The sequence below is a fragment of the Cyphomyrmex costatus genome, unplaced genomic scaffold, assembly GCF_001594065.2.
Source record: "Cyphomyrmex costatus isolate MS0001 unplaced genomic scaffold, Ccosl1.0 scaffold496, whole genome shotgun sequence".
Lineage (NCBI taxonomy): Eukaryota > Metazoa > Arthropoda > Insecta > Hymenoptera > Formicidae > Cyphomyrmex > Cyphomyrmex costatus.
Window position 1 is genome coordinate 72994 of NW_017279235.1, and position 12120 is coordinate 85113.

Consider the following 12120-nt stretch of genomic DNA (forward strand, 5'->3'; position numbering starts at 1 on the left):
TTTATGTCCGCGGCAATGCTCCGCATGCTCTCGGTCTCTGACAGCAACAGAGGCTGCGCAATCGCGCCGCGGGACCCGGTTCTTCCGATCACCGTTCCTCAACGCCGTCACTACCGCCACTTTCCTGCTGAGGCCTCGCGATTTGGTATGTGATAAGATATTCCGGGTATGCCTGTTCGCCCCTGTAGACAACATATTCAGGGAACACTAAACCGCCCTGTGATGGTCTGCCCATTACACTATGATGGCCTGGAGGGGCATGTGCCATTTTCATTGCCGAAAATTGTAGAAACGACTTGCCGAGCGTAACTCTACAGAGTAGTAAATGTCTAAAACATTATAAACAAAAATATTTTAATAGAGGATGTAATTAATACTTTTAAAAGAGATAATAGAATAAAAAGAGAAAAACGTATCCACGAATTTAATGTATGTTAATGCTATGTTTGTGAAAGCTGCTATTGATAAACTTTTAATCTTTTAGAAATCTGTACCTGTCGTGAAAGTATATATATATCTTCTAATCTACCTCCTACGAATATTTAATTTTTTCTTCTGCTTACCTGTGACAAATATAACAGCTTCGATCTTTATGTGCGGGGCATCCGGTACCGCCGCATATACCGTAGACGTATTGATTGCTCTTGCTGCTGTGTTCTGCAAAATATATGCCAGCGCCGAACATTCCGCCGATATATGCGTGTCGCTCATCGAAACCTTTCTGAACGATAGCGTTGATAAATGGACTGCCATGGAACAACATTCTCTCGTTTGCCTGTGATACGGTTGAACTAGGTACACCTCTAGGTCCAGTACTAGGAGAAGCTGGAGCGGCAGCACCGACTTCTTCAGCCACTTCTTGTCTTCTATGAGCATAACGTTCCCATAATTTCCGATTCTGAACTTTTTGTATCTGCACAAAATATTTTTAATTACAAAATTGCTAATAAAACAATGTTAGTTATATTATTTCCGATATATATGTTAAGTACGTACTCTGACTATGTTGTATCGAGAGAAGATACCACCAGAATGGCCGTTATCTCTATGTTGTCTAATAGTACTTTGCATTTCCTCTTCAACAGCTAAAAATTCTTTATCTTCTGCTAATAAATCCACTAACAATGTCCCAGGATTTATGGAAGGCTGCCAAAGAGAACCTGCTGCAGTATTTAACAGTTTATCCATGCCTTTAATTAGTTTATGTCTATAACCGTAAGCCGATATTCCGACTTGCTTCAAATCCTCGTGACCCATTTCCGCTAGTATATCCAAAGTGATTTGCTCGCGTTCGAACAGCTCAAGTAGATGTTCCAAACCGAGACTTTGCAAAAAACCAGCGACGGTCGTGATGGTACCGTTATGTTCTTTACATATATCTTTGGATTCTTTCTCGGAGCATGGCTCGTTTGGCGGCATTGGACTCAGACATGATGTCGGCCTAGCTAATGGCACGCATAGAGTCATAGCTGCACCAGATGGCATAATAACTGTTTCTTGAGTGAGAGGCGGTGGCGGTGTGACAGGAACTGAAAACAAAATTATAAGTATATTATTTATTTATATATACGTGAATCTACATTCCTTTTATTTTTTGTGTTTTAAATCTTTAATTAGTTTATAATTTAAATCGGAAAATTTTAAAATGGTTAATGAATTATAGAAACAAGTCTTACCGGATACGATACTAGGTGGTCTACTGTTAATAGAATTGCCACCAGCACTAGTCACTATGTTGCCCGATGGAACTGTTGGAACGATTTGCTGAGAAGCCATAGCATCTTGTAATAAACATCTTACATCGTCCGCACTGGCCAAATCCACTGGAGTCTGACCTTCCTGATTTTTCAGGAAGGGATCGGCGCCATGAGCAAGCAGAAGAGCACACAGTTGTGTTCGACCCTTCTGCGCAGCTTCATGAAGCGGCGTGAATCCCCATTTGTCAGTCGCATTTACCACAGTATTGTATTTAATGAGCAAGGCTGCTATGTCCAAATGACCGTAACTCGACGCATTATGCAAAGGAATAAGGCCACCTTTATCTTGTGCATTTACATCGGCACCACGTTCAAGTAAGAATTCAGCCACTTCCAGGTTATTGTATCCCGCTATGTTAAGAAAAGCACAGTCTACATATAGCTTTGCTACTCTTGTGTATATAAATTTACAAAATTTCTATTTTATTTCTAAAAGCTCAAATTAAGAGATCATAACATATTTTTCAAATCTCTATAAAATATTAAATAAAAGTAATAAAAAAAATATATATATACATATAATAGCTATTTAAACATATTTTTTAAAATATGTTTGAAAGAGATTATATTGATACTTTAATATATTCAGAAGTGATATATTACCGGCTAAATGTAATGGAGTACTATTGCGTCCTTGTGCATCCCGACAATTAATGTTATCTTGTGTAACAAGTCGTTGAACTCTGGCTAAATTACCCTTCTTCGCTGCATCCAAAAGTGCGCTATTTCCACGTAAAAGATCCGCTACATCCTGGTCACCATCTCTTACTAAGTCTAATGGCGTCGCGCCATCTCTGTTCTTTTTAGTAGCATCTGCTCCGTGTCTCAACAATAATCGAACTATTTCATATTTGCCTTTAGCGGCAGCTTCATGAAGAGGCGTAAATTTCCACAGATCGGCAACATTCACGGATGCCCCGTGTTTTACCAATAATTCTGTAACTTCGTAGTGGCCGTAAGAACAAGCGTTGTGGAGAGGAACCAATCCACTATATCAAAATAAATATAAATATTATTAAGAATATTTTATATTTTGTGCGCATAAAGAATACTGAACTACAGAATACTGAACTATAGAATGTAGCAGAAAGAAATTAAAGATGCTATGTAAATGTTAAAGAATAATCAATGGGTAATTAAACTTGAATTGCATTAATATTGAATTAATTACCCTTTGTCTTTGGCATGCACGTCTGCGCCATGTGCTAATAGATACTCTACAACCGGCACTCTGTTAAAACCCGCTGCAAAATGCAGTGGAGTTGAGTGTCTGCCATCTAAATCGCGACAATTCACAGCATGTGGATTAGCCTGCAAAATTCTTTCTACAGCAGCAAGATCGCCTGATTTGCTCGCCTCCAAGAGTTGCGCTTCCACGTCATCGGTTCCATTTGGTGGATCTATGTAATTAAACATGAAAATATAAAAATGTTCTCCCAAAATTAATTGCGAAATTAGATTAAGGGTTACTTATTTTGTTGTTCTTAACAACTGTAACTGTAGTGTTACAGTGTTGTCACGTAGGTTTTTTTACAATGTAAAAAACAAAACCTACGCATCGACGTTGTAACACTACAGGTACGATTGTTAAAAGTTACAAAATAGTACTTACTCACCTTGCAGTATTTTCAATACGTTTTCGGCAGAAATTTGTGCCGCAGTATATCCTTGAAGGGACACTATCGATGGGTCGATATTATACGATAAGAGTATTCTGCAAGCTTGTACGTTATCCTCTCTAGCACACCTAGTAAGGAAATAATTAATTGACGTATTATGAACTAATAATATTAAAACTGGCTCACTCATTTCTTATGATGAAGAGCGGTTTTCCAGAACAAAGATACCTGTGCAGCACGGTTTGTCCTAAGCCGTCTAGCGCGTTGACTTTCGCATTATGTCGCAACAATATATCCATCGCATCGTAATGCGAATGATCGGTCGCTACATGAAGCGGTGTAAGAAAGTCTTTGTTTTTTTCATTCATGGCAGCATTCTTTCGAATCAAGGCCTCGATAACTTGTTTTCGCTTTGGATACGGTGACGCTACTGCGCAATGCATTGGTGTATCGCCGGTATAAGGATGTTTGAAATTAACGATCTCTTGTGACAGATATTTTTTAAGCTTAGTAAGGTCTGCCTGCCTGCAGGCGTCCAATAGGCAATGACCCTTATATTCATCTGTGAGTCATACGTCAGACATTGATTGTAAAATATGCATGATAATTAAAATATTTATGAATCGAATAACAAGAACAGAAAGTATGATAGAATTACTCAGAACTTACACGCTAGTCTTTCTTGTAATTCGAGGGTTGGTGCCACGTCAATGGCGCTTTTACTATGGCAGTTTAATTGCGTTGGGTCCGCGCCTTCGCTCAACAACAAGGAACAAACCTCTGCTCTGGACTTACTCGCGGCTTCGTGCAACGGAGTGAATGTCCAGAGGTCACTGGCATTAACGGCGGCACCGTGCTTCAGAAGTGCCTCGGTTACTTCAAAGTGACCATAGGAACAGGCGTTATGAAGCGGCACAAGACCTCTATAAATAAATAAATAAGAATTTTTAATGAATCTTACTAAGATTTTGATATATCATTTAAATTTAATAAGAATTTAAAAAAACATACTAATAGGAATAAAAAGAAAATATATGAATAAAATAAAAAAAATATGAATAGAATAAAGAAACAAAAGTTTGTTTTATTATAAATTAATATTAAATTATATAATGATTTATAAATTAGATATACCAACCCTTTATCCTTAGCATGGACATCTGCGCCATTCTGAAGAAGAATCTGTACAACTCTAGATCTATTATAACCAGCTGCCAAGTGTAAAGGCGTAGATCTTCTTCCGTCACTGGCGTGACAATTGACATTAAGAGGATTTAATAGCTGTAATAATCGTTCCTCGTTTCCAGATCTAGCCGCTTCCAAGAGTTCATCTTTCCTATATTCTCCTGTTAGTACTGGTTTTGTAGAGACATCTGCTACTTCTAATGCAGTCTTTCCTTCTGTATTCCTAATATTTACATCTGCTCCATGCTGTAGCAGAGTAATACATACGTCTATTTTACCCTGTCAAGTACAAATGAAGATGAAAAAGTTAGATACCGTTTCCATCTTCAGCCTTTAGTACTAATGATAAAGCCACATAAGTATAAGTGTTACGAAATAAGCACCTTGATCGCCGCCTCATGCAAAGGTGTAAAATTCCAATTATCTCTTGTATTCGGACTTGCTCCTGCTTCTAACAGTAATCTTACAACATCACAATGTCCAAAGGAACAAGCATTGTGTAATGGATGTAGACCACCGTCGTCACGAGCTTGAATCGATGCACCAGCAGATAAAAGAAATTCTACAACGTCCTTTCTACCATATCCTATAAAATGATATACATTTTATATAATTACATGTATAAAACTTATCTGAAAAATCAACAAAGTACATAGTAAGATAAGAATGATGAAAAATGATTCATATATACTTATGAACAATTATATTACATAAATAGATAATTATACCTATTTATTTAATAAATTACAGTTTCTGTTTATTTAAAAGTCATTCCTATATTTTTGCTGTATATACAAATAAATATATTGAATTAAACTTATATAGCACAGATATAATTATTTTTGTTAAAAATTATCTTTAATTTTATTAATAACCATTTTGTTAAAAAGATTTAAATTACTTATTCAATACAATTATATATTCAAGAAACTATTTCTTAACAGAGTTATATGTATATTCACAATAATCCTGAAAATATTATAGCGTACAAATGCCAAATAAAAAAAAATATAAAAATTAGTGCGTTCATAAATTGGAGTTGGAAAACCTTTAGTAGTCAAAATGTCTTTTCAATATTTAAAATCTATTTACTTTCTTCTATTTTCGTAAAAATATTTTGATATACATTCATCTAAGACTACCAAGCACGTTCTAAGTAATCATATGTCGATGGCGAGGAAGTCATCACAACATGATTACTACTTGACAGCTCCGCACAAGTTGCGATCAGCTGAACTCGCTGGCACATTAACCTCCCACGGCCTTCAGCCTCCACGTGTTTACCAGGAGTTCCGAAGTTCACAGCGTTAATAGCACATCCAAAGATGCAATCTAGGGAGTAACTCTCGAACGAATAGAACGGAGATCAGAAATAGGTTCGAGATATGACTCACCAGCTGCAAAATGCAGGGGGGTGGACTTGCGTCCGGCAGTGTCGCGGGCGTTGACCGTCTTCGGGTTGACCAACGCCTTCACCTTGGCGAGATCACCGGTCTTGCAGGCTTCGAAGAGTTCACGTAGCGGATCGCCGCCGCTGCCTCCGCCACCGCCGCCGCCCGATCCTGGCAGCGAGTCCGCCGCATTCGACAGCGTCGATCTGCGTCCTGCCATTTCCTCACACCGCCATTTTCACGCTGTCGCGCCGTCCGACGACAGAATACAGTACAGACCCCGCGACGCAGTTGCGACGGACAGGCAGAGGTACATCTCACCAGCGGACGTCCGGGCTGTACACGGCACGCACGCACGCACGCCACAACGGAGCCACAGACGGACACGGGCGGTTGGGCGAAAGGATAGACAGACAGACGGGCGCGGGTGGGCGCGGGTAGGTGCACGGATGGATGGGTTGCTAGGGAAGCGATTCCCACAGCAGCGACGTTCCGCGTTTCCACGATGTAACCCGTCTCTCGGCGACGTTGTCTTTCGAGGATTCCTCGTCGCGCAACCGTAAGCAAATTCTCGGCAATCGTTAGGTGGAGTAAGTTGGAGTAAGTACCCAGAGAACAATTTGACGTCTTAAAGACGTCATAAAAACGTCCTAAAATTCATGTGACATTTTTTGGAAGTATCAGAATGACGTCTATATGACGTCTTAAAGATGTCTCTACAATAGGCCGTTACCTAAGTTTTAAGTATTAAGTCATAAGAAATTGACCACTCACAGTCGATTATTCTTCTCACATTCGATTGTGATTGGTAAATTTCTTATGATTTAACACTTAAGGGCCTACAGACCAGAGCGGCGCAGCGGTGAAGCGGCGAGCGATAGCCAATGAGAGCCATGATTTTGCGTAAAAGCATGGCTCTCATTGGCCATCGCTCGCCGCTTCACCGCTGCGCCGCTCTGGTCTGTAAAGGAATTTCATTGGTCCATTTTCTTATGCATGAGTCAATGGACCAATCAAATTCTTTATGTATATGGTTTATGCGTTATGCAAAAGTCTGTGCTCCCCGCTTAAGTAATGGCTTATTGTAGAAGGCCCATTATGCGTCGATTTATGACGTCTAAAAGATATTATCTTTAAGACGTCTTATGGACATTGTTTATGATCAATTTCAGTTACGTTAGGCTGAATCCACAACCTCGCTTTAAGAGGCCGTAAGCCGTAAGAAATTGACCAATCACAGAAAATTATTTTTCTCGCATTCAACTATGATTGGTCAATTTCTTACGGCTTTACGGCTTACGGCCTCTTAGGGCCAATTTCACCAACATCGGTTAAGCTAACCGACGATTAAAGTGTCAACCGTGATTGGTTCATTCTGGTCAAAGACAAATGCGATTGGATAATTCCATTGGAATTAACCGTCGGTTAGCTTAACCGACGTTGGTGAAATTGGCCTTAAAGCAAGGTTGTGGACCCAGCCTTAGGATCTCCTTAAAGACAATATTTTTTTAGATCAATTTCAGACTTATGCATTAATCGGTAATGTAGGAATCATTAATCATTTTATTATTAATTTTTATTAAATTTTAAAATTTTTTTTAATTTCAAATTTATTAATTTTTACATATTTAATATATTACATTAAATATATATATTTTAATTAAATATATTTAGGGCTGCGCAGAATAAAAAGAACAGAGAACTCAAGTACTGATTTCTGATAGGTTGAAATTCTTAGGAACTACGCAGAATAAAAGGAACAGGGAACAGAGAACAGAGAATAAGGGGCTACGCAGAATAAAAGGAACAGGGAACAGAGAATAAGAATTTCAACCTATCAGAAATCATATACTGTGGAATAAACAGTGTGTATTCCATAGTACATGATTTCTGATAGGTTGAAATTCTTATTCTCTGTTCTCTGTTCCCTGTTCCTTTTATTCTGCGCAGCCCTAAGCCCGGATCCTCATACGGGCAACAGCGCTTTGACACCAAACGCTGATTGGTGAAAAATCGGTGGCGAGGGTAAAATTTACCTCCATAACCCGTTTTTCACCAATCAGCGTCCGGTGTCAAAGCGCTGTTGTCCGTATGAGGATCCGGGCTAAGAATTTCAACCTATCAGAAATTATGTACTATGGAATACACACTGTTTATTCCACAGTATATGATTTCTGATAGGTTGAAATTCTTATTCTCTGTTCCCTGTTCCTTTTATTCTGCGTAGCCCCTAACAGTGCATAAACATAACATAAGACCGCTGGACCAATGAGCATCTTATATTAATTAATATGGCAACTTTATGCTTATTGGTCCAATAGCTTTATGTTATGCTCACAGACTCTTGCATAAAGCATGACACATAAAGCGGGGAGCACAGACTTTTGCATAACGCATAAACCATATACATAAAGAATTTGATTGGTCCATTGACTCATGCATAAGAAAATGGACCAATGAAATTCCTTATGCACATGCTTTATGCGTTATTCAAAAGTCTGTGCTCCCCGCTTAAGGCATAAGAAATTCAACCAATCAAAGTTTTTTATATCATTTAAAGGAAGGAAACGAAGAACTTTGATTGGTACATTTTCTTATACATTATGTATTATGCGTTTTGCAAGAATCTGTGCTTCCCGTCTTAAGCGGCATTATTGTTTATGTTTTTTCTTATTCTTAAAATTAGCGACAAAATCGAACGCAGCTGGAGTTCGTTCTAGAGTTCGTCAACGTCAGCACTTTTATATTGGCCATCCTGCATCGATCTGATCATAAAGTTCGAAATTATCATAACAACGAGCCCGCCAATTTACTTCAGTTCAAGTTTACTCCCGCGCGTTATAGTTGGTTGTTCCTGTGATTTTCGCAAGGAGTAGACGTTACTCGATACTTCGGAAGTTGTGTGATAACGCGTCTCATTGCTCCGATTTCGCGTCGTACCCAGACGTAGGTACATACGCGTAATCGAGATCGTAATCAACATATCCCGAACTGAAAGGGAATAGATAACGGGGAATGCATAATGGAGTCCGACGACGAGGACATATTCGCTGTTAGCGACGAGGAGATGTCCGTGCAGGCGCAAATCGAGCCAGTGAATCCCGTTGAGGAGCACTTGTTGAAGCAGCTCGCCGACATCGAGGGTAGGATTGATGTTGCGACGAGCGAAATTGCTGAGACAAAAGCGACCATCGCGTGTGTTTTGAACACCCTGGAAGGACGCGCGCTTCACGGGAAGGATGCGAACTTGGACTCGGACAACGAGGTAATCCCGCATTTTTTAGATCCGTTTATGTTGGCTTGAATCTTAAAAAATTTCTGCACTAAAGAGATAATGGATGTTGAAGAGAGATAAAGCGAAGATACTAAGTGCATTTATCTGTGATATGTAGTAAACCTTGGCCGAGTTGGTTGAATGTTTTTAGTTTGTCTATCCTTGTCTAATAAACGCTGTCTAATAAACGACAAAGACAAAACGATGATTATAAGCGCTTAAAACACTTGATGCTGATTCTACAAAATGAGTCAGTAGTCGGTAATCCTAAGTCTTATAGGCCTTCTACAATAAGCCATTACTACTTAAGTTTTAAGTGTTAAATCATAAGAAATTTACCAATCACAATCGAATGTGAGAAGAGTAATCGACTGTGAGTGGTCAATTTCTTATGACTTAATACTTAAAACTTAGGTAATGGCTTGTTGTAGAAGGCCTAGAGTTGACCAATAGCCAACTTGTACGACTTGATACGCTGATTGGCCAATTTTTTTTTTACGCATTGTTCGTTTTGTCTTTGGGAGCTGCTCGGAGTTGTTCTGGACGAACCCAGCGTACTTGGGTGCGATCCATATCATGCTGTAAATACCTCGAAACATTCTTTGATTGATCAATTTGTAAAATTCTTTCTTCTGATTGATCAACGAAGCATTTGCAGCATTAAATGGATCACATCCAAGTACGCTGGATTCGTTTAGAGCGGCTTCCGAGAGACAAGAACAATACCTAAAGAAGGTCACTCGGAAAGTCATGTAGTTTTTTTTTTATCATAATTTACTCAAGTTAATGAAAACAACGAACCAATAAAAAATTTATCTAATGACCAAACTCTGGGTCTCTAATATGTACGGCGACCAAACGTTTATTGTAAAGGACAGTCCTTTATTTTCAAGTAGTTGCCCTTTTATTTATGTTTCTTCAAAACTCAATTTTGTCCTTTATTTTCCAATACTATCCTTTATTTTAACTTTACAAGAAGACTTTACTTCTTTTCTAACTAATGTTTCAATATCTAATGTTTATATTATAATGAGAAAATTTCTACAAAAAATATTTTACAGTTTCATGGATATAAATACAATTTCTTTTTGTTAATTATATTTTTTAATTATTTATTCGAACTAGAATTGTTTTCATTTTTTATTATTTCGAACCTTTTGTTGAATTCGAAGATTTGTTCCAATACAGTCGAACCAGTTTCAGACCGTTAGAAAACTGCATATTTGATTATACTGTGCAATAAAAATAATGCACAAATTCTTGATATGATAGTCTCAAACTGATTTGTGAAAACATGTATTATAATAGAAACAAAACAGTAAAATTTTCATATTTATCCTTATTTTCCTTTTCTCTTTTAAACTATATATGTTTTTCGAATTTTCATAAATTACAATAAAAATTCTCTGGTTTTAGTCCTGCCGATTAAATTTAAAATAGAATACTTGATTTTTGCAAGAAATAATCAAAATTTTTGTCTGAGCTAAGGTTTCTTGATTCTGTTTTATTCTCTTTATTCTTTAAAGAATGAGAAATACCACTTTGTGACGCATTGTTAATTTCTCAAATAATGTAATAATGAATATCATAATAAAAAGCTAATTAATTGATAATCTAGAATATCTGTAATATATGGAGAATATCTTATAGTATACATATATAATATATATATATTTAATATTATAGATGTATACTGCCGAAGGAAAACCTGTGATAAAGGAAGTGCAACACACTAATAATAGGCCAGAAAAAATATTGGAAGTAACTTCACTATGGCAACGTATTATTCAAGATAAATGGATTATTGGAGTAGAATTGTACAACAGATCTTGTTGGTGAGTCATTTATCAAATCATTGATAAAGTTATGTTCGATCTAATCTTGTTGAATAACGAAGGTGAGACACAAGCAGAAAAAATATAAAAATAAAAGTGTATATTTATAGCTGTAAAAATGTAGGTTAAAGATACACACAAAATATCGTACAAATCATCTTTATTCAACAATGTGTTTTATTTTGCAAGTATAGAAATTTGTAACGTTGACGTACTTTTGCGTCATTTGAATTCAATCAATTTGAGTTTTGTGATCACTTAGACAAATATTTTATTTGAGATCCAAAACTTTAAATATCCAATTATTTTAATCCATTTCTATTGTACCGAAACGTACGCAAATATTATACAATTGCTGATTGATTCACTGTCTTAATTACTCGGAAATATATGGTTTTATTATTTCTCGGAACAACTCTACAAAACTGTTTGCATCTTAAAGTGATGTTATGTGATAAAGTTATTAATTATCATTAATATTTTGCACCATGTTTCCTTGAGGCAGTACTATACCATTGTTATAGTGGTACTACATTTATGCTTACAAAGATTATTGTGCAGTTGTCGTGGACAACTCGGTGGTGTAGTTAGAATTCTTATTGCTTTATGCAAAATTGAAACTATCACAAATTTCTTTTTAAATCTTGTGTATCATATACTAAAATTTTTTGAATTTATCTAGATTTTTTTTACGTCAATCTTATTGCATTTCTATTTAAAGGCTTTAGCAACTTTTATTATTAATGGAATCTAACTCAATCTATACATTATTAAAACGGAAGCTAATTGAGAGAGTGAAAATTTGGAATGAATAGGAAGCTTTATATACCAGTAAAGCTTTCTCCAAGTTGTAAATTTGTAAAAATTTAATTTATCTTAACAATTTAAGTACGCAAGCAACGAACTGTATGTTCATATTTGCATTATTATTTATCGTAAATTTTTACGATTTTTTTTACGTGTTCTTCTAGTATATTTCATCTTCTAATATATTTCAGTATAACAATTTGATAAACTTTAACGTATGCGCTATCAAAATGTTCAATATGATAACGTAGT

At 36.8% G+C, this 12120-nt stretch overlaps 1 protein-coding gene across 1 annotated transcript; it reads right to left on the reverse strand.

The window, feature by feature from the left end:
• Tnks (tankyrase) lies at window positions 1-6172 on the reverse strand. The gene is given in 12 exon segments (XM_018545306.1): window positions 1-329; window positions 564-913; window positions 997-1496; window positions 1668-2108; window positions 2361-2746; window positions 2929-3157; window positions 3374-3504; window positions 3605-3938; window positions 4046-4299; window positions 4515-4840; window positions 4945-5147; window positions 5956-6172. Coding segments are annotated over 12 exon segments (3612 nt in total). The 3' UTR covers window positions 1-88.
• Between the last annotated feature and the right edge of the window lie 5948 nt (window positions 6173-12120).